General features: G+C 40.9%; 1 protein-coding gene across 2 annotated transcripts in view; it reads left to right on the top strand.

Annotated features, from left to right (window-relative positions):
• The window catches only part of DOP1B (DOP1 leucine zipper like protein B), a 52,272-nt gene that overhangs the window by 23,002 nt on the left and 6,080 nt on the right, over positions 1–23,190 (top strand). Inside the window, exons 12-29 of one of the 2 annotated variants that reach the window (XM_074903584.1) lie at positions 348–453; positions 940–1,131; positions 1,982–2,675; positions 4,218–4,489; positions 5,295–5,447; positions 6,456–6,556; positions 7,166–7,356; positions 9,081–10,695; positions 11,279–11,390; positions 12,008–12,193; positions 12,858–12,983; positions 13,593–13,727; positions 14,392–14,447; positions 15,269–15,373; positions 15,460–15,526; positions 16,598–16,739; positions 17,121–17,203; positions 17,432–17,541. In XM_074903584.1, coding sequence (XP_074759685.1) covers positions 348–453; positions 940–1,131; positions 1,982–2,675; positions 4,218–4,489; positions 5,295–5,447; positions 6,456–6,556; positions 7,166–7,356; positions 9,081–10,695; positions 11,279–11,390; positions 12,008–12,193; positions 12,858–12,983; positions 13,593–13,727; positions 14,392–14,447; positions 15,269–15,373; positions 15,460–15,526; positions 16,598–16,739; positions 17,121–17,203; positions 17,432–17,541 — 4,446 coding nt within the window. The remainder of the gene's footprint in view (positions 1–347; positions 454–939; positions 1,132–1,981; positions 2,676–4,217; positions 4,490–5,294; positions 5,448–6,455; positions 6,557–7,165; positions 7,357–9,080; positions 10,696–11,278; positions 11,391–12,007; positions 12,194–12,857; positions 12,984–13,592; positions 13,728–14,391; positions 14,448–15,268; positions 15,374–15,459; positions 15,527–16,597; positions 16,740–17,120; positions 17,204–17,431; positions 17,542–23,190) is intronic. The other variant, XM_074903594.1, reaches the window with a different exon arrangement.

A 23,190-nucleotide genomic window follows, 5' to 3' on the forward strand; every position in this document is an offset into this window, starting at 1 on the left:
AGGGGAGGTGAAGAAATCTTCCTTGGAAGAACAAGTGTTTTTTGAAGAAAAGTAAAGAACTCTATCATTTTATCTCTTTCTAAATATAAGAGAGAAGGTTATTCTTTAAGTAGTAAGATCATGTACAGAGATTCAGTCTGAAAATTAGAAGCACTTTAGCATCCTGCATGCTACAGTTTAGGTGGTTTTGACAGAATGTTTTATCCTGCTGTATTAGAAGTCCCATTTTACTTGTCTTCAGAAAGCCTAGCTGTTCAGTATTTTGTGCTGGTTTTGACGAAGCTTTTTTATTGTAACAAGAATTTTGACAGGAAAAAATCTTACAAAAAAATGTTTCTCCAATCCAGAAACAAATCCACACAGATGAGATATCCTCTTGAAAATATTAGTACTCCTCCTACAATTTCAGAACTCTGCACACTATTGGTGTTTCTTCTTGACGTGATTCCTTTGGTAAGGCAACCTGAAGTTAACTGTTTCAAAGTCTTAAGAAACTTAAAGTCAAATAATACATATTGTGATAAAAATAAAAGAAAACAAATTGACATACATGTGCATATGCACGGTATGTCCTGCAAAGTATAGTTTTATGTGCTGACTCATATATGGCTACCCATGCTCTTGCCTAGCAAAATAAAAATTGTTTGCACTTTGAAATATGGTGATTCTATCAAAGGAATGAAAAAAATGTACCTTTTTCTCCTTGGGTAAATAATTGCCTGGCACTTTTTGGTCTCTTAGTAGCTGTCTGATTATCATAAGATTTTTAGGGTATGACTCAGTGTTCATCATGTAGAATGAAGAAAGAAAGAATAGCACTGAAGCAAGTTTGTACAGCTTAACCATTTGTGAACTGACTTTACCAATCATTGAGCAGTGTTGCTAGACAGCTGAATAAAATATGTGATAACTGTTTTTAAAAATGCTTATTTATTTTAGGAACTCTACTCTGAAGTGCAGACTCAGTATCTTCCACAGATGCTCAGTTATATGGTGCAGTCTCTCCTGGAAAATATGGAAGTATTAGGTTTACCAGAACTCACTCATGCATTAAAGACCTGTTTTAAGGTGCTTAGCAAAGTGCAAATGCCCCCTTCCTATTTGGACATTGAGACAGGAAGTGGAAATGGGGTAAGTGTTTTTCAACTCCTCATAGATGTTTAAAATTGTTAGTGACATAACTTATTTTAAAATGCTAATTCTTCTACCTTAAACCTAGATGATAACTGTAGCATAGCAAAAAAGATATTGGAAACTTTTTTTTTTTGGCCCATTCCAGAGCTGCCTGATGCCTTGTTATTCTCACTGAGCATTCAGTTCTGACTTGTTTGAATTATTTGTGACAGTGAGAGAGTATAATCTTGTTTGAATCTGGGGAATTCTACCTCTGGGGAAGAATGGGATCTTAATGGTTTTGAAAAGGCACTCAGGATCATGCAGTTGCTAAAGGTTTGAGGTGCCAAATCAAGCCTCACTTTACAGCTGGTTAGGTCTGCAAGGCTTTCAATTAATATTTTAGTTTAATACAATGTGGTATTATTTGTGTGCAAGAGACCATGATAGGGAATGAGGAATAGATGGCATAAAGCAGTTACACAAGCACAGCTTGCCAGAGTTTTGCAGTCAAACAAATGCATGCATTAGACTAGAAATAATCCAACATAAGTAATACTATTCTAGTGGTGAACTGATTTTAAGGAAACATTTCCATATGCTAAGTACCTGTAGCTAATGGACCTGTTGGTATTTGATGAGTCAAGATGTGAGGATTATACAAACGTGTTGGGTTTTAAAGGCAATTGAATTGGTCTGCTTAGAAATAACTGTGTCTCATGATCTTGTAAAAGTAATCTCTATCTGAAAATTGCAAATACTAGGGGGTGTTTCTGTCATTGCTGTTCCCTAGTGCCTGCCACAGTTCTACATAGTTTAAAATTATCTGCACAGTGTCACATTAAGCACATTAACATTTCTGTTTTAGAGCCCAGTGAAAAAAGAAAATGTGGACATAACCTTGGAGACGAAGTCTGTGCTGCAGGAGGAGGATGAGACTCCGTTTCCTCCCCTGAAGTCAGAAGACAGTGGCATTGGTCTAAGTGCTTCCTCCCCAGAGCTCTCTCAGCACTTGGGGGTGCCAACTGTGACCCTTGAGAGAGATGATGTCTGGAAGAAAGGGGGGAGCATTCAGAAGACTTTGTATTGCATTCAAGAGCTGGTTGCCAGGTTTTCCAGTAAATACATTTTTGGGGTGCAATTTCAAGAAACAAGTAATGAAAGCATCTCAGCAATGAATCTGAGTGGAAAAGAGAAAAAAGAGAATGGCTACAGGTTACCTGAAAGTGCTAGCAAGAAAAAGAGCCCATGGGATGCAAAGCAAATCACTGTACCTCAGTTTAAACAAATGCTTTCAGACTTGTTCTCAGTTCGAGGGTCACCATTCAAGAACAAGAGCTCTAATCCTCTTCCTTCTGACCACAACTCTATTAATAAAAAGGAAAAGGAAGAAGAAGAGTGGGACTTAGAACAAGTGATGCTTGTCTTGGGACCTCTCAGAGGTGACTGCAAGGAAGCTTTCGCTGCAGCTTGTCACCTTTTGTTGGATTGCACCACATTCCCAGTTTATCTTTCAGAGGACGAGATGGAACAGTTGTATCTCTCTCTGTTTCAGGTCACTGGTAAGAAAAGATTTCTTTACTGGGCAACATGAGCATTTGAGAACGCAGATAGCCATGTGAGCTTGGCTATTTGCAAGACCTGTGACCAGGGCTGGTAGCAATGCCTTTTGATAGGGCTGAGGGCAAGTTCCATGTGAATTAAAGACTTACTCACATCAGCATGTGTTTTGTGTCTTGCAGCTGAGAGACAATTTTTACCACACTTGTCAAATTCACATTCTTTTCAAAGCTTTCACTATAGAACTTGTAGCTGAGGGGATGAAAAGACCTTCTGGCCTGTAGGGCCTTGTGGCATGGTTCAGGATTTTCAGGAAATCTGTCCCCCTGCCATCCATGTGTACATCCCCCCCATCGTCCCACCCACCCCCCAAAAAAAGGATGTGTTAGAGGAAGATGGGTATAGGTGGAAAACTGGAGCTCTAAACCATAACAGAAACAAAACCAGCTATTTCCGTAACCCTCAGAATTCAAAGGAGTCCAATGTAAGCTAACATACAATAATGATCTTGTATAATTGGAAGGCCTCTTTGTTCTGGGAATTCAAGTTCATTAGCTTTAGCAGGAGCAGTTATTGGCCTGAAGGCTAATTGGCAAGATAGTTTTGTAGTGAATGGAGAGGTGGGAAACTGGAAAATTGGGTTTTTTTCCTCAGTTCAGTACCAATTTCTGCTGTCTTCCCTAGCAAAGTGATGATATGCCCATCATCTACATGGGTGAGCTGTCTGCTTGACATGGACACTTATGCATATTTACAGAGCCTTCCATGTGGTCAGCAATGTAGCTGAACTTAGAAGGCTTGCGTTTATAATTGTGTTTCTTTGGAATATCATCCTAGGATTATAGAAGTTTATTTTCAAAATTCTTTTAAACTGCACACCCTGGAGAATACAGGAGGGTTTAAAGCCAAAAGGAGAACCTCTGTTAGTGAAGGTCTGGGTTGCATGTGATGCAGAAGCTGTCTGATGTGGAGAAGGAAAAGTCTTTTTGTTGTGGTAGTAAAGCAGTTAAAACATTTGGTTTTTGAAGCCAGAGGCGTGAACTCATACTTCAAACTGATTCCAGTCAAGCCTTAACAAAACTTTATCTGATTATTCAGTCAAGAGAGGCAAAAATGGCTTGACTTGATGTTAGCCATATCAGTTCCTTGTCTGCTTCATGGTTTCTGAAATGATATGCCTCAGTGCTACCCAAAATAGCATCCTTGGATCAGCAGACCTCTGTTGTTGTTTTTGATAATGACAGCTGGAAAAACAGCAGCTGTGAAAACTAGTTATGAGTAAAGATAAACTGGAAAGCAGGAATCCACTAGTTACTGGGTTACTGAGGTCCTGCAAGAGCTTTCTGCTGGGAGAAACAGGGAAAAGAATGTAACTTGCTTTGACGCAACTTCCTTCTGAAGTAAGGGACTTTATGATAGCATGACAGTTGGATTTGGGTGGTCATTTTTGTCTCTTTGTCCTGTGAGCTTGATTGAAGAATTCTTGAAAATATGGCTATAACCTTGGGATTATTCCAAAACTTTTTTCTCATTTATCTTCTGAGGAGGTTGTGATGCCAGCTTCCCTCTGTGGCTGAAGTCCTTAATGACAATATGCTGTTGTGTGAATGACTGCTATGTTCAGAACGTGTCCATCTTCACGCTGCTGGAGGTGATCAACCATTCCCAGTCACTGGCGCTTGTGATAGAAGACAGAATGAAGCGGTACAAAGTATCTGGCCACAACCCCTTCTTTGGAAAGCTACAGATGGTCACCCTGCCTCCCATTGCTCCTGGAGTTCTAAAGATCATCTCAGAGAAAACAGATTTCTACCAGGTGTCAATTTCCATTTTCTTTTTTACTGCCTAACCTACACTGAACCTCTAAGGATGGGGTGGAAAAGCAAATGTTATTTGAAGGGATGTTCGGGGGCAGCATGTTTGTGTTACAATGACAGGTTGCTGTTTCTTGCTTCCATAAGCATTTGAAAGCAATCACATTCTTCTTTGTGTGCTTCCCAACAGGATGTTCAAAAGTGGCAGATTATTTTCAAATTGCTAGTTGGTTTTGTGCCCAAATTCTTGGGTAGGTATAGTTGATTTCTGACATGAAGGGTTTGGTTTCATTAGTTTGAAAGCTACACTTACAGAGAACTTTGATACCACTCTAACTTTTCAGATAAGAGAAAATGTTAGTGGGTGAATAATAATGAAAACACTTCATCCTCCTTGTTTTGAGTATATTTCAAAGGTGCTTTCCTTCTCCTGACCATTTATTGATATTAGTGTTGATATGAGGGTTGGTTATAAGATCTTTTTCTTGATTACTGTGTTTCCAGTTGCTGTGCCTGACACATGTAAAATCTGTTAAGTTCTGACCCAGAAAATAAAAGCAGAAATGCTTTTCTTAACTTCTGGTACACGTATATTTCAATTACGTGTCCTACTAGGGTAGGAAAGTTGCATTCCTTTAGGTCTGAGTGTATGACCTGAATTCTTGCTCTTTGTTAAACTAAGACGATTTGGAAATCCATTTTGGTAATAGAAGGCATTTATGCAATGGAAAGCTTTTAAGTCAGGGAAGAAATGGCACTACATCATCATCATTATTATTATTAATATTATTTGCTATTTTTCCCTAGAGAGTAGCCTGTGTGCTCTGGAATCAGCTGAACAAAGCGACACGGGAGCATCATATTGCCTGTGTGGAACTGTTCTACAGACTGCACTGCTTGGCACCATCAGCAAATATCTGTGAAGACATTATCTGCCATGCACTGTTGGATCATGATAAAGTAAGTTCTGTATTCAGTGAAGCCCCTTCATCACTGTACAGTTGTTCCAGTGCTTCCCAGACTGCCTTCAGTTCCCTTCCACCCCACATCTTCACTCCCATGGTCCCTCTGGCTTCCAAGAGTCTGACAGACTCTGTCTGTGCCTTTACAATTACCTGGGATTTATTCATCATGGGACTACTGCTAAACTTAGTCCCTGGATACAAGGTCTGTCAGTCAATGCTGGAGCTTTTCTAGTTTTAGCCCAAATCATGTAGTATCTAAAAACTTCTTGTCACTATTTCCAAACCGACCCAGCTCCACCAATAACTCTAAAATCATTTTACTTTGTGTTGAATTTGTAAACCTCAGATTCCAACAAGAGACTTTATTACCTTGTAAGTGTATGTCAACATAACATTGACCCTGTGTCCACCTTAGTATTTAGATCTCACAGTAAGTAAGCTGTATTTTGAGCCACTTATTGCCTAGTTTAATGACAGAACAGTTCTTTAATAACTTTAAGTATATTTGTTAGAAGTGCCTTGCACAATAAAACTTAAAACAGCCACCTTCAGTCTTCGGTACTGTTTTCATATCTTTGCTCCCGCAATTTTGAAACTTAGAAGTTTGGAAATCTTTTAAAAGCTTTCAAACAAAATTACCCAATAATAAACACTACCTAATATACCAGTGTATTCCTGTTCATCATCCAACTTGTAAACCTCCATAATACCAAACCAGGACTAAAATATTTATACACAAGAGCCCTGAAATACATGTTTGGTGTCTTGGCACATCTTTTTTTGCTCCTACAAACACTGTGGCTGTTTTGGTTGTGCATGCATGGATACATGGCATTTTGGTTTAGTCGATTACAAAATAGAAAAATGCTCTCAAACTACCTGAGAAGGATTAGCAGTCATTTACACAATAACTGTTGTTCTGCTAGAGATTTAAAAATCACTAAAAATTTACTTGGAGACAAATGTTGCAAAAAATATGTGTCTGTCTTGTTTCCTTGCAAAGGGGACAAGGCTGGAAGCGCTGTTCAGATTCTCTGTCATGTGGCATCTGACCAGAGAGATCCAAGGCAGCAGAGTGACTTCTCACAATCGGTCCTTTGATAGGTATTTTCCATTTCCACTGGCTTAGACTTGCATTTATATATTTAACTATACCATGCTTTGTTCTGTTATTTTTTCTGAAGTGGGAAAAAGTTCTCTGTAGAGAGAACAAAAAAATGAGCAAAAGGAAGATCTTAATCTTTCTTGCACTATTAACTTTGCAAAGCACTCAGTGTGCATGGTGCACTTCCTTTGTGAAAGAAGTTTCTGTAAAAATAGAAAGAGCTTCCCAAAGAAAATAGAATCAGCTACTTGTGCAAAAAGAAATTACCTTATTTTAGTTTCACTTCCTATTAAGAGATCATAACCTTTGTATAAAATGAGACAAAAGCATTAAGAGTCTTTCTAAATAAAGATGTGAAAGAACTTTAAAATATGCTGCTCTTCTAGAGTGTGAGTCTATGTATGGCCTTGCTTCTACAAATGCATGTGTACTTGACCTCAACTGAGGAAAATGTGCATGATCGAGCTATTGTTAGCAGACATGAGCAATTGGCTGGTGCTTACTTAAACACGCACCGTGTCTGGTGCCACCCTGCCACTATTTTGTTGTTTGCATTAACTTTTTTAGGGATTTCAATTGTACTTCTTCATTCTGATTTCTCCACTCAGGTCTCTGTTTGTGGTACTGGACAGTCTCAATTGTTCAGATGGTGCAATTGGTGCTGCAGCACAGGGCTGGCTGATCCGTGCTCTTTCACTTAATGATGTTGCACGGATTCTCGAACCAGTCTTGCTGCTGTTGCTTCATCCAAAGACACAGCGCACGTCCATCCACTACATCAAACAGAAAAATTCAGCAGGTAAAACTGTTCTTGGACTGAAACTGTAAGTGCTAACAGCATTGCATACTCCTGAACACCTACTGAAGTTTGTCTCTGAAGTGCAATGGTATCCTATTACCCTAAGTTGTCTTGTATCACTTCCATAGATTCCTCCTCATTCAGGTACCTCTAGTGATGCCTAAAACAGAGTTCAGGAGTAAGTCATGCTAGTTGAAGGCTTAATGATAATTTCTATTACAGTGGCTGCACCTACATTGTTAGTTTGGATTGCTCCCTGCTTTGCTCTCGGATCTTGTCCCACGCTTCTCATTGCCATTCCCATATGATCCACACCGCATGTGTGTTCACTGTTCACAGGATCCCTTCTCGAGCAAAACTAGGTCTGCAACCAAATGAAATCCAGGAGCAGTTTGGTGATGATGTCAGTCCAGGAACTGTTCAAGTAGGCAGGATGGACAGGCAAATCTCACACTCTGCACCCAGTCTTGCCCCAGCACACCATGCACCCTTGTACTAGGCTTCTTTATTCAGAATATTTTTTGTTAATGATTCCTTCAGCATCATCTTAAAATAATCAGACAGGTTGTGAGGAACATCTTACTGTTTAGGCCACACCACACTAAAAAATCCCTAATTGTGCTAACTTCTAAAAATTAAAATGTGTTTTTTCAAACAAGTTCCGTCTTGATTCAAGAGAAGAGCCGAGCCCTTGTGGCATACATCTTGAGGTATCCCAGAGCTAGGATGTAGAAGCAAAGGGAGATGTTTGGAATTGAAGATGACCTCCAGCCACCCAAATTTAGGAATGTGGTGGAGTGTCTTTACCTTGACAGGCTAAATTTGACAGCTGCAAGATGTCCATTTTAAGACCTGTAATGAGAACCATTGTGAACCACATGTGATCTGTGAGTCAAATGTGGAACAGACAAGTGTGACAGAGACTTGTGGGGAGCAGCTGAGGAAGACTGAGACAGGCATGGAGCCAGGGTTCGCTCCAAGTGTGGAGTCCTGCGAAGGCTGGCTGGCAGTCTGTTCAGGTTTGGGGTTGCTGGGAGTGGTATGGATATGAGGCACTCTGCACCATTTGGCCCAAGTAGCCAAGGTTGTTTCCTGGAGCAGAGCAGGAAGACGGTGGCGAAGTGTCTGGTAGTTTTGGTTAAGAAACTTCCGTGTCACCTGTCTGTCTCATTACTGTTAACCTAGCTGTAGGCTTGCATAATTGTTTTTTTGTCTTGATTGGCAAATAGTTAGATGGCAGACATTTATAGCATCCAAAGGGACCTGTTTATTAGATGCTATACAAACACAGATCTAATCTATTCCTTCCTTGTTCCACAGCATGTGACCAAGTAAAACATTAGCTCTTAAAAAAAAAAAAAAATCCTCTGTTGCTATCCTTCTCATTTCCCTCCTGATCTCAACAAACATTTTATGCTCAGGAAGCATAAAAAAAAAAATTGTCACATCCAGGGAGTTACAGTGTAAGAGAAACAGCATGTTCTTTATGTTTTGATCCTATTCTCTTGTGCTTCCAGTAGGTTAGGACTGCTCTACCACTTTAAAAAAAAGATAAAATTCTTGCCTTAACCCAGGGGTTTTTTAGCTCCACTTTTTACAGTTAATAGTAGACCAGAGCAGAATAACTTTTTAACCTTTTTTTTCTTACAATGATTTATTCAGTATAAAGGATGCTGTGTGAAATAGATGGTTGTAAGCTCTTTTTAATTTTTTTTTTTTTTCAGAAGATATACATGATTGGCTTTGCAAGAAAAAGACCTCTTTGAAAGAGTCTGGCATCTCTGAGAGCAATTCTGAGGAAAACCTTCCATTGAGCCAGTTTACTACTGTGGATAGAGAAGCAATTTGGGCAGAAGTCGAAAAAGATCCAGAGAAGTCAGAGTTAAAAACAGAACAGTCTGAAAATGATGACTCTTATAATCCAGTAACATCACATGAAGCAGATGGTGACCAAGATAATAGTGAGCACACAGAATCAGCAGATACCAGCACAGGCCATGACAGTGAAAATACATCCTCTTTTTCTCCTTCTTTGGAGCTGCAAGAACTGAGCAATGAGGACAATGACAGTGCTGCAACTGATGGCAAAGAAACCACAAACCATGTGAGTTGTCTCAATGCGTTCCTTCCTGAAAGCTCCAAATCCAGTGTAACACTCAACCTTGTGCGTGCTGATTCTGAGAGGACTCAAGCATCAGAGTCTCTGTCAAGTGATGAAGAGGTGGACTTGGAGCTCCAGGAAATTACCCATTCTAGGTTGCTCAAGCAGCAGAAGGAAAAACAAGAGATGATTGAGGCTCTGTTCAAACACATGCTGCTATATTTGCAGCCTTATGATTCTAAGAGGGTATTGTATGCTTTTTCTGTTCTGGAGGCAGTGCTTAAAACAAACCCTAAAGAATTTATTGAAGCTGTAGCTAGTACAAGCATGGATACCAGCTCCACAGCACATTTGAATCTCATTTACAATCTCTTAGCTCGCCATCAGGAAGCTCTTGTAGGGCAGAGTTTTTATGGCAAGCTTCAAACTCAGTCCCCAACCATGTGTCCCCATTCTCTTCTAATAGAATTGCTCACTTACCTCTGTCTCAGTTTTCTGCGTTCATATTATCCATGCTACTTGAAGGTCACACACAGAGATGTGCTTGGCAACAGAGATGTTCAGGTAAAAAGTGTGGAAGTCCTGATTAGAATGATGACCCAGCTAGCTACCATGGCAAAGGCAGCAGAGAATAAGAACATAGAGTTCATACGCAATTTGCTAGGAAGATGCAAAATTCAGGAGTTTGTTCTTCTTTCTTTGTCTGCATCTATGTATACAAGTCAGAAACGGTATGAACTGCTTATGGGAGATGGAGTTAATAATGTTCCTGAAGAAGAGCTCTTTGAAGAAAGCCTAATCAATTTTGGGCACGATCAAATATGGAGTGAACACCCACTCCAGATTGAGTTGCTGAAGCTCTTGCAGGTATTGATTGTCTTGGAGCACCATCTTGGACAGACTCATGAGGAGCAGGAGAATCAGCCAGACCTCTCTAAGGAATGGCAGCAGGCTCTTAATTTCCAGCAGGCTATTGGTGCAATGCAATATGTCTATCCACACCCAATAACTTCACAGGGATTATTCGTCTCTGCTGTGGTTAGAGGTCTGCAACCAGAGTATGGCTATGGGATGCATCCCACTTGGGTGGGCTTAGTCACATGTTCCCTGCCCTATTTTGGGAAGTCTTTAGGCTGGACTGTGGCACCGTTTGTTGTACAGATATGTAAAAACCTCGATGAGCTTGTCAAGCAGTATGAAAACGAAGCTGTGAAGACACCTGCAAAAACATATGCAAGGTAAGAAGTCTGCAGGGTGGGATTTGTTATGCTGAAACTTTTTAAAGTTCCTCTTAGAGTGTAGTGCATAGTAATTTACTGTTTTAGCACTGTGGCTCCCAGAGTCTGATCCTCCAACCTTGCTGCACATGCAGGCATCTGTCCCTTGAGCCCAGGTGCGGTGGAGGCAGTATTGTTGCAGCAGGGCTCACTGCGGTTGCAAGAATGACCAGCAGCTGTGATACTTCCTGTTCCCCTCTGCCTGCCATCCAAGTAAAAGGAAGTTCCCAGTTTTGAAAAAACTGAGGATTTTGGAGGACTAATTGGGGAGAGACACCCTGGAGAAGAAAAATACAGTGATACGGTTCAGAACAGGCAGTAAGTGAAAGGACTGGTGGGGAATAATACTCTAAAAGATCTAGACAAGGAAACAGGGTTGTCCAAGCGTAGACTGTGAATTCTTTGATTTGATATTCCTGTCTGGTTGTTCCAGTATTCTTTTAGCCACTGAATAGAAACAGATTTCTACTGGAATTTTTAATTAAGGAAATACTACTTGGCCTGTTAACCATTTTTTCTTTTATTTTTTTTTCTTCCTCCAAAGCTTAACTTCTAAAAGAGAAAATGTTACACCTGATTACCCACTAACACTTTTGGAAGGTCTGACAACCATTGGTCACTACTGCCTTCTGGATCACCCCAACCAAACCAGAAAGGTAAGTACTTAATGCTTACCACTCACTTGACACCTCAGCACCAGCTTGTTAAAGTATGCATCCATTTTTCATTCAGAGGTGACTATAAGTAGTGAAGTGGTGCTTGTACGAGAAGATAACCTTAGAGAAACCTCAGAGCACACCAGAAGAAGTGAACTAACTAAAAGTGTAAATGGAGGGAGACTGAACTTAATTTCTCTATTTGAAGACAGGAAAGTTAATTTCAAGCAATGTTCATGATGATCTTGGCTATGCAAATATTAGTCCTGTGTAGCATGTCTACAGTTGCTCTGTCAATAACAAAGTTTTCTATTTTCTTTTGCATTGATAACATGCTAATGTGCTCTCTACAGTTTTTATTCCTATAACATTTATCAGAAGAGTATATTATCCTAACAATTTCCTAGACAAATCAATTCTCTCTGTGCCAAAATAGTGAACACCAAATTCAGTAGACTCTCATAGCAGCAATATATTTCAGAAAGAGAATGGTTGAATTATTTTTAAAGTTTTCATTACAAAAGTTTACTATAATTCTCCTAATTATTGAATAAGAACAGTCACTCTGTGTTGCAAAATATAGCGTATTTTAATATTCATATTTTTTGGTTTTCTAGTCATCTTTAGCTGAACCTGCAAACCTGAGAAATGCTAGGAATGCCATTTTGGAAGAATTGCCTCGCATTATTAATACCATGTCCCTTCTTTGGAGCATTATAAAGAGGGAAGACTCTCAAAAAAGACCAACAGACTTTTTTGGAACAACTAAAGGCTCTTCTTCAGTCTACTTTAAAGCAACCAAAGTAGGAGTTCTTTTAAACTGCTGTGTGTCTCCTCATCCTTATCATCCCCTCCCTCAGCAGCGTGTTTCACATAGAGTTCATAGGAATAGTTTTCCATTCCCAGAATTATATTGGGCCACACAGAATTTAAGAACTCTCATGAACTACAGACTTGCACAGTACCTACCTACAAAAGTAGATTTTTTCCTGTTCTTTTGCCCACCTTCAGCCTTACCTGATCTATTTAATGTTTTGCTTTTTCTGTGAGCTTCTGTTAATAGCTGCTGTAGAGCCACTGCCTCTGAATTGTCTGCACCTTCCACAGGCAGTAGAACATGTACCTGAAGAAATAAATATACTAGACTTTTCCCTTTTTCTGTGCATACTGGTAAATCATAGTAGTGAAAAATACCTGTAGGAGCAGAGAGAATATAACACAAGAAGTTATTTTTTTCTATTTTGCAATCTGTTTTCCAACAAATGTGCCTTCCATCTGTAAGAAGGATACACTAAACTCATAAATAAATTATCAAAACTAGTCTGACAGCCAAGTATATAAAGAGATTATTTCGTTGCTGTGTATTTTCTGAACATCTTGGGAAAAGGAAGAATGTTTTACAGACTATGCAAGGCAAAGGCTATCTCAAAGTTTAGCATTGACAGTTAACTTTTCTCCCCTCTGTAGACATTAAGAACTAAAATACTGGACTTCATGAATCCATTGACAGCACAACTTGGAATCCAGTTGATGGCAGCAATTGCAGCAGTATGGAATAGCAAGAAACCTCATAGGAATCAAAGTAAAATCAAGGTGAAACTAAAGAAAGGCACCCTTAGTTTTCCAATGTAAAGGCAATTACATGTGTATGATCAGTCCTAAACTCTGGGCTTGTTTATAGATTCTTTGGGGTTTTTTACATATGGCAATGTCAAGCCACTGAAAAATCTGAAATGCTCTTATTTATATGTAATTCCACAAAGCATCAGGACTACAATTAAACCTAATTAAGTCATCAAATAAAAAGGGATGTGGCAGTTTAAGACTTATAGTAATAGCCATTTTTTATTCAATACTGGATTGTAATCTTAGGATTGCAACTTGCTAATTATATTTTTAAAAACTTGGATCAGCTCCATTTCCAGAGAAAGGTTATTGTCTGGAACAAAGCATTTATTCTCAGTGGAACACCTCTTTCTTTTCTGGTTTCATTTAAGCATGATGAAGCTGATTTCATGAAGGTGTTGGGAGAAGATCTGTGTATGACAAATTGTTGCATGCTTGATTTAATTTGTCTACTTGATGTTTTGTATAAATATAGATACTTGAATAATCACACAAAAAAGTTGTTTTTTCCACTTCATGTTTTACCTGGTACAGTGATTTGAGGGGTATGTCTTTTGTTTTGGTTTGGTTTTTCAGATTCTTCCAGTGGCTAGTGCATCCCAGCTTATTCTTGTGGATTTAATATGTGCACTTAACACATTGAAAATTGACACTATATTACACCTAGTCAAAGAGGTAGTCAAGAAACCATCACAAATCAAGGGCGAAGAGGTAACCATGAAGATAATTCAATTTTCTTAATATATTCTGTTCAGGATCTATTCCAATGTGTTTTCTAAAAATTGTTAGAAGGAAAGTTTGGACGTTTTTTTAAAGACTGTGATTCTCTTTTGCTCCTGAATAAGTTATGTTTTTAGAATGTGGGTTTCTGTGTTTTGAGCCATCAATGTAAGTAGGTTCTTCAGAATATTTTGCTAGAGAAGTTGCTGGTAATGAAAAGGTGTGAGGTCCTCCACTACCAAAGATGATGACAATTTTTGTAAAGCTGCTGCAGATATACAGCACAGTGATGTATTTCTCTCTCTCCCTTTACCTGATCAGTTAGAAATACTTCACATTGAGTCTACTATCTTCCAACTGGCTTTCAAGGAAACCAGTTTTGCTACCGTGCACACCATTGTAGGAGCTCCTACAGCTCTGAATAAACTGTAGTAGATATTCCAAAGTAACGTGCCTGCTTCTGAATGAAAGTCCTTTACTAGAACTCATACTGCTGTATAGATAGTTTTATCATAGTTGGTCACCTGTTGAGTACAGGAGTACCTATTGGCTTCTAAGAAGGGTGTGCTAACCATTGAATGCAAGTGTTCAACAGCTTGGACCTTCTTTTTTTTCTGATGGCAGATAATAATGTGTGTTTTGCTTTTATTTTCAGAAATCTTCTCTTGTAGATATTCCAGTGCTGCAGTTCAGTTATGCTTTCATTCAAAGGTAATTCAGTCATTATAAAAGAGAATTTTCTGTTTGACTCTAGTTAAGATAACAGCCAGCATCACTATTTCTGCCTTACTTTTATCTTCATGTCACAATGTCACAGAACACCTTCATGTAGGAAATGGTTGTTGCCACTTCGTTGTTAAGTAACAGAAAGACACAAAATAACTGGGCTATAACATTATGTTCCATTGATCCGTTGATAATGCCAGTCTGAAAGCCTTATTTTATACTAACAGAGCAACATACTTCAGACATCTCATGAGCAAGATACTTACATAATTTCTTATGATCTTTCTTTGTATCAGTTCTGTGCTGCCAGATGAATGGATAGAAAACTTGTAAATTAACAAAACTGCTATGGCTGCAGTCTGTGCTGGACAGGTAGTGGTCAGGCAGCTGATTGGAAATATTCCTTTGATCAAAACTCTTCTTCACATACTTGGCTTTTCTCATATGGAAGCCTTATATGAGACTGTACAATATACTGTATATGATAAGCTATGGAGATAAAGCAAGCTGGCATACAGTGGAGTGGTTAGCTAAACTATTCCTTTAGATCCCCTTAAGACCCAGCACTCACAGTGCTGGCTGGCATACTGCATGTGCTGCTGGCATTTACTGCTGTATGAACATTCCTTATGCTGCCGGATATTTATACCATGTTGTTGGATCAGTTAGAACGGGGCAGGTTCTAAAGAACTGATCTTGATGGAAGCTTTTAGGCCACTAAGTTACCCACATATGGGGTTTTTTTGTTTTTTCCTTAGCTCTAACTTCAGACTTGGGTGTGGTTTGGTTTGTTTTTTTTTTGGCAGACTGCCTGTCTCAGCCTTGCAGGAGAACTTCCAGTCCTTATTAGGACTTCTCAAAGAGTCTGTGCAGTTGAACTTGGCTCCTCCTGGACACTTTCTCCTTCTCAGGTACTGCATAAGAAAGAAAGAGGTTTATAGAGTCATTGAGTAGACCTGTCCAGTTACTAACTTGGAGTGAATTCATTTTTCCACAGTACTCTGAATGACTTTGTGACTAGGACACCTACTATAGAAAACAAAAAAGACCAAAAAGACTTGCAGGTACAGTGTATACATGTATACCTTTTATTTCATAAATATGGCACTGTACATCTAAGTAAAAATGGAGATGGCCCGATCTGTACTTTGTATCTGAATTTACCTGTGCTTTTAGAATGTGTAAATGTGCATCCACACTGGTAAATATGGGAGACTCAAATATGAGAGACATGATGCACAGAATGTCTCTAAGAAATTTTTGTCAAAAATGCATGAAATCACAGTGGTAGCTATGGCCTTTTCAAAGCTGTTTTCCTTGGGTAATTTTATGATTTTTCTCAGAATTTAAATCGTAACACAAGTGTGATGTCACGAGTTCATATCATATGTGTAAGTATTGAAATCTCAAAGCTATCTAGGAAAATTAGTACCTTAATTACCCTTGAAGCTTATAGCTGCATTTGGCAATGTAAATTACTGTCAGCTCACCTTTTAGGTAAAGAAGGAGTGGAGTAGAGCAGGACTCTCTTCCTATGCCTAAGCACTACCCACATGGGTGGTTTTGGCTCCGAGCCAATGTAATTGCTACCTATGAGGTGAGACAGTGTTATGGTTACTTTAGTGTGCCAACAGAGAAATTAAGTTTCCACTTCTGCTTCAGAGACTGGCCAGCAAAATTATAATAATAATTAAAAGACAGTTTTGCCATCTTATCATCTTACCGCCTCTTCACAAGTGACTTCTGCTTAGCTTTGGATACTTGAGGTTTGGTTTCCTTAGGGTGACTGGCTGATCATGTCTTTGACAGATGACAGCTAATGTGTGGCAGGACTGATGCCCAATTGATACTGTGTTAGCGGTAATGGCTTACATGGGAAATCATGACTAAAACCTCCATGATAAGCTAATTTAAAGTTTTTCCTTCTCATTCTCTTGTCTGTTCTTATTTGAAGTGAGCAGTAGTTGGTTATCTTGAGAGCACAGATAGTTAAATCAGAGAAGTATTTATGTTTCTAAGAGATAAAAGTGCCTACTTCTGATCCTCCTGACATGTTCCATATAAAGAGGACTTCACTGTATTGGCTGAGTGATGATAGCTTTCAACTGATAGCACATTGTCTTTTTATGTTATAGGAGGTGACTCAAAAAATCTTGGAGGCTGTAGGGACTATTGCTGGTTCTTCTCTGGAACAGACTAGCTGGCTGAGCCGGAACTTAGAAGTGAAAGCTCAGCCTCAGATTTTACCAGATGACTTCAGCATTGAAGATGTGAATGGTAATGTGGGTTTGTCTGACTTTCCACCACTTTTTCTCTTCTGCTTAAGTCAGTGAAGATTACAAGGTGTTTGGTAGTGTGTGGTTTGCATAAGAAGGGAGTAATACAGACAAAAAGTAAAACTGAAAGTATGCATTATCCTCCAATGTCAATCTAAGCAGGCTGTGTATAATGCAGAGGAAAACATATTGCAGGTGCATGCAATACATGTGACAGAACAGCATGGGGCATTAGTTATGTCATTGTGGTAACATGCCCAGAAACATTTCACTGTAATACCAATATGCAAATAACAGTTCTGTTTGGAAAGAAAAGTAGCAAACAGCAAAATTTAAACATATCTTGTCTGAAAGGAAAACTAAATTATTTTGCCTCTTTTAGATACCTCAGTGGCGCCATCTTCAATGGTTTCTGCCTCTGCTCCTTCAATATACAGTGTCCAAGCTCTTTCTCTCCTTGCGGAAGTAAGTAGGAACAGTTTTGTAGTTGCTGCTTTCATCAGTGGGGTGGTTATTTATTGGTATTATTGAGCAGAGTAATACATAGGTTTGCCTGGTAGATTAAATGGGAGCTTAGATCTTTATTGAGGCATCCCATGTGCACACACATTCTAGCCAGAGGTATGGCATGCTCTCCCTTTTTGTCAGAAATAGCAATTGAAGGTTTAAAGAGACATTCTTTTCATTTTTAAGGTTCTTGCTTCTCTTTTGGACATGGTTTACCGGAGCGACGAGAAGGAGAAAGCTGTGCCATTGATTTCACGTTTGCTTTATTATGTGTTTCCTTATCTACGCAATCACAGGTGACTTCTCTCTCTGCACATGTGCTTTTTCTTACATCTGATTTTTTTGACCACACTGTAAGACTTTTTTTTCTTCTTCTTCTCAGGAGTGCTTAATAGCCATGGGGAATTGTAAGAGTTGGACACCTGAGATATAAAATCTCACATAAATAATTTTCTAATTTAGTCGCTAACTGTATAGGACAGAGAAGTATGTTCTCCCCTTCCTGTACCATATAGTTGATCTTTTGCCTTAGGAAAAAAGTCTCCTTTTATTCTCATTAACAAGTGAAAATTTTCTCAAGGAAGGGCAACTTCCTTTACAAACCTTAGCCCTGTAAAGCTCCTGTGCTCAGACACTGCTGTCTTGAATCATACAACAGAAGAGCTTCTCTCTCCACTCACTGTGGAAGACCTAAGGAGTGAGGCACAGTTAGTTAAAATAAAGCTCTGGGAATACGTTTCACCACTCTCTTCCTGCTGTTCACACACACAGGCCTCCCAACTGGAAGAGAACAGGCAATGAGCGTAACTGATTGATATTTAGGCAGGTAGGATTTTGTAACAATTATTTCACCGAATTGCTAGCTGAAGAGTCGCTGAGCCTGTCAGCAGTTCTAAATTCTCTGTGCCTTGGTTTTCTGGTGAACTTACAGCTTGAATGATGAGCCATTCTCCGCAGTAGGGTAATACAAAATTTCCCTTTTGGGAGAATTATCTTACAAATCCAATAAGTTTGTGCTAATAAGACTAAATCCCTTCTTGTCATAGACATCTAAGAGTAGTCTGTCAACCCTGCCATACCACATGTTTGCAGCATTAGAGACATTGCCATGTTCTGCATTAAATTGTGGTTTTGTGCTTTTAGAGTGTTTTTCCTGAGCATTCTTTTTCCTGCAATGGATGATCAGAATTCAGGATAATACTTGGTGACTATGTTAACATTAGCAATTTGATTAGAGCAGTAGTGTAGTTTTGAAGTGAATCTCTTGATTTGTCTCCATTTATTAAAAGCTGGTTTTAGTGCATGAACTAAATTCCTTTTAGAGGAAGCTAATAGAAGCTCCTATACAAAAGTGACCCATCAAGGCTCGCTAATTCCTGACTGCACTGCTGTGAGGAGATCTTGCTCATACATACCAGACTTGCCAGCAGAAGCCTATCAGACTTGGGACATCCTGAAGCTGTTCTTGTGAGCCAAGTTATCCTGCCCTACTGCTTCTGTCTACTGCGGGCTCTTAGCTGTTCACTGCAACTGATACCAGTCTTTCTGCTGCTTCTTCCTTACCCTTCTGGGTTTCTTCTGACACGTCACCCCTTGCTACTTTAACTGCCCTGTTGCCTTTCTTCACTGCTGAATGCTATTACTTTTACTGTCCTTTACTGTCATTGCTTTTCAATTTCTGCCAATTCTGCCAACCTTTTCTGCCTGTTGGGGAAGAAGGGTGACAAGGAAACAGTGCCACTGCTGAGTCTTTCCTGTGACGTGACCAAAAGTTTGTTGGTAGTCTGGACGAAGACCAGAACAGCAATCGGAGATAAGGAACCACACAGCAGACATGTATCCATTGCAGAAAGCTGGAAGAAATCTTCAAGTACCTGCTCACCACCAAGCCTGCAGCCCATTTCAACTCAAGTCTGAGGATCACCGTGCAGTAGTATCTAGAGGGGTGCATACTGTCCCTGAACCCTACAGGACAATCTGGGCAGGGGCACATCCATGGACCCTTTTCATCCACAAACTTCTTTCCACACCACAGCTGGCTTCAGGAGAGCTGTTGGTTAAAACCCAGGTATGTGTACAGATGTTCATTTTAGTGGTGACTTTGTGAGTGAATTAATTAATGCTTTCATTTTTGGTGGAAATTAAGGTATTTTGTTCAGAGCAGTAGCATAGCTCTGTGGATCATTGCTTTGACCACAAAGGTTGCTTTGTCTTTAGAAGAAGTTGCCCTGGGACCATGAGATATGATATAAATCTTGCATGTATCAGTCACCTGTGTCAGAAACCGTGGGTTCTGCCCATGGGCCTGCCTCAGGCCAGGCCGGGGGTCAGCTGTGTGCACAGCAACTGGGGATAATGCAGCCCCCTCCAGGCTTCTGCAATAAGAGCATGCTGCCAGAGTCTTATCCCCACCAGGCAGGGCAGGCTGATGGTCTGGTGTTGGCAGCGTTTATTCAGAGCATAAAGCAGTCTCTTAACTGAGGATCTGTGGAGTTTTGTGGTGACACTTAATTTGCCTTGCATACAAATAAGCCAGAAATATCACTGTCTGTCCCACTGTTGCCCAGGCACTGGCAGTGGGCATCAATAATGCAGTCTCACCTGCGAGGCTTTGACTCCACAGGGCACAAAGTGTGGTACTGCCCTTGTCCCTGGTTGTGGCAGACAGCCTGCTGTGGGCACTCAGCTGAGGCCGTGCATCTCCTATGGTTTTAGGAGTAAAAGGGACACTGTCACATCTGCTGACATGTCATTGCTGCTCACAGAGCTCTGAATCCCTGGCATGTCCTAACCTTATCCAGCAAACTTCTATGTTGGGGCATTCTGAGTATTGATTGCAGGTGGAGGGACAGCCCACACTGTTGTGTGTGTCCCCTCAAGCGCACAGCCCTAGGTTATTCCTTGGTCTGGGCAGGCAGGAGCATGGCATGGAACACATTGAGAGCACACACTGATAGGAGGTCCTCTCTGTGCTCAAAAGCCTTAACCTTGGCTCCTTGAAGAAAACCAGAAGCTAGGAGGAGGAAGGCCACAGGCAAGAAACTATCATGTATCCTAAAAGGCACTGATGGGTTTGTTCTTCTCTGCTCCACAGAGTCCTGCGAGGAGGAAGTTGCAGCAGATGTCACTCCGCCTTGTTCCCATGCTGCTGTGGGCAGGAGGCAGTATGCACCCCACGGGGCTACCTTTTAGCACCCAGAGACCAAGAGAGCACTTCAGAGAGAGGAACATGATGAAGGCTGTAGTGGAAAGGCATCTGCAGGATGCTGAGCATGACTGACATGGCTCACATGATACCCAACTGGCAAAAGCCTGGGAGCAGGAGGCTCTGAAGAGATGGGAGAAGGACAGCCCCAGCAGGAGGACCGCTGAACTATCTTCCCTGGTGGTGGTGGTTACTGGGCACTTGCTGGGAGAAGCAGCTCTGCCTGCTGCATGGCTGATGCCTGGGTGGACAGCAGAGCCCCCATCCATGTGTGCAAGTCAGGTTGGGTGAGATCTAGTAAGAGGCATGGAGACTATAAAGGCCTTTCCTGCCTTCTCCTTTCCCACCAGCATTGTGCTGGTTCGGCCTTGTGGGCCAAATTCTGTTAATTATGTGTCTTTATGGACCCTGTTGGCCCACAGGGGAACGTACATGGTTGTGTTTATCCTCTCCTCTTTTTCCATTCTAGTAAGGTATGAGCTGTATTTCCCCCAGGAACTGAAATCTGTTGTTGTTTGAGCTTTGTGACAGCTAGAAACAGATGTTTAGCTATAGGTGTTTCTCCCATCTTGGTTTTTTGCCTTAACTTAAAGCTCCCCTTTCTGTGTATGTTAGGTAATGGAAAGAGGCTGAGAGATGGGGCAGCAGAACACTGGACAGGTGACAGGAGCCATCATGAAGTAGAAAGAGTGCAGTAACTCCCTACACTGCCTATTTTTTCAGCCAAAAGCATAGGTATGAGAGAGATGGATGATATCCTCTGTCAGCTAAACAGTATAACCCCTTTCCCACAGGGACAGGAGGAGGGAGAGGAGAATGTTTCCTTTCTGTGTGGGTTTCCTTCTATCTTTCAGAGCCTTATCAGCTGGTCCTGCTTCCTCAGCCTTCCTCATGCATCCCTCCCCCTGGTTTCTCCCAGTGCTATTCACAGATCTCTTAGAAGGCAAATCCTCCTTTTTCTAGCAGTTCTCTGCTAAGTGGCAGGAAACAACCCTCTCCTTCCTTTTCCTGCTTGCCTCCAGTTCTGCTTATCTGAGTTGTAGCTGTTCCTGCTGTAGTAGGTATCAGGCTTCCCCTCCTCCTGGCTGCCTCCTTTTGGCTACTACATTTTTCTGAGCAGACCAATCTATACAGAGGTGTGGGAGAGCATCATCCACAGCTCACAGGGGGCAGGGAGGAAAGGAGGATTGTCTCAAGCATTATTAGGTCACAGTCAAAACCGTGAGCTGATATGCAGCAAAGAGGAAAAAAAAAGGTATAGAGAGTCAGGGAAGATACAAGCCAGAGTAATCAAGCATGCCTAAATTGGATGATGGGTAGTGTGTCGCTGGGAACTGAGCAAGTAAAGCCAGCAAGCCTCAGGGTGCAGCAGGGGTTGAAGACATTTCCATGTTCCCTCTCAAGGAGGATGGATTAAAAATGATGCAGAGAAAATTTGGGAAGCTACTCTTTTCTATTCATTATGTTTGTGCATTTTTCATTGTATCTACTGCAATGTCTTCTGCCTACTTCAACCCTAGCCAAGTCAGTCAGATTCTTGATCTCCTGAGTGTATATACCATCGTGTACACGTATCTGATATCCTCACCATTTGCGGAAGATACGGAAAAGCCTGCATACAGACACCACTGAAAACGCTTCTGGAATGCTGTCATAACCCTGCTGTGCTGGGCCTGCTGCAAGCCAAACATTCATTCCATCTCTGCCCTGTGTGTGGAAATGCACAGTTAAAATTGGCATGGGCACCACTGTTGTCAGGATGTGACCTGGTACGGGGATAAATGACGACTTCTGCAATGCAAATGGAGATCTGAATGCCAGGAGTCAGCTGGCTTTTTTTTTTTTTCCTTGCAAGGATTATACTACCATCCCCTTCGATCTGACAGATGGTTGAAAAGACATAAGCGTCAGAGTCCTGATGAAGTTGCTGAGATGCCTAGAGATGTCCCTTGATGATTCTCCAGTGTCAGCCTGGCAAGGCCAGCAGTCCATGTGAGCTGTATAGCCATAACCATAGTGAGATGGTTACTGGTTAAGAATGTGAAGCCTCCATCAGGACCAAAGATGTGCTGGATGATTTTCATTCGTGTGCTGCTCAGCAGTTGGACTATAACCTCCAATACTGTCTTCATGCCCCTGTCCTCCCAGTTTGGCAGGAGCTTGGTTGCAGGGCTGTGCAAAAAAAGCAATATAGCCTCCCCCTTGAAAACACAGAGGCTGCTGAAGCCTTCTGTGAAGGTGTGGTGCCACCTCACAACAGAGGACCTTGACAGCATCCCTTCTCAACCAGAAGTCACATTCCTGCCAGTTTGAGCACCACCTCACCAATCTGAAACCTTTTTTCAGCCATGGGCAAAGCAGTTACTGTAGCAAGGATTTGTAGGCAGGATGCTGCTTGGCATCTGTGTCTTCAGTGCAACTGAGGTGCCAGAGGACAAGCAACAGTTCATGCAGTCTCTTCACCTTGCTCCTACCAGTTTCGACTTGAGCTCCATGCTCCTTTCCTACTGTGCCTTGCAGAGCATAGTGTCCAGGTTTGTGGTGGGATGGTGCATAGGGCAGCACAAGGAGAAAAAGGCTTATGTGTGAGATGTTTATACAGGAGATGACATGAGAACTGATGCATGTTATCTGGATGACACATGAAGTCTAGTGTGGTACCTTCCAAAGGGGGCTGCTGACGAGAATTCAAAGCTTATTGGAAACTTTATTTTGGGGAAATTTTGAACCACATCTGTAG

This window comes from Athene noctua, chromosome 1, assembly GCF_965140245.1.
Source record: "Athene noctua chromosome 1, bAthNoc1.hap1.1, whole genome shotgun sequence".
Taxonomy (NCBI): Eukaryota; Metazoa; Chordata; class Aves; order Strigiformes; family Strigidae; genus Athene; species Athene noctua.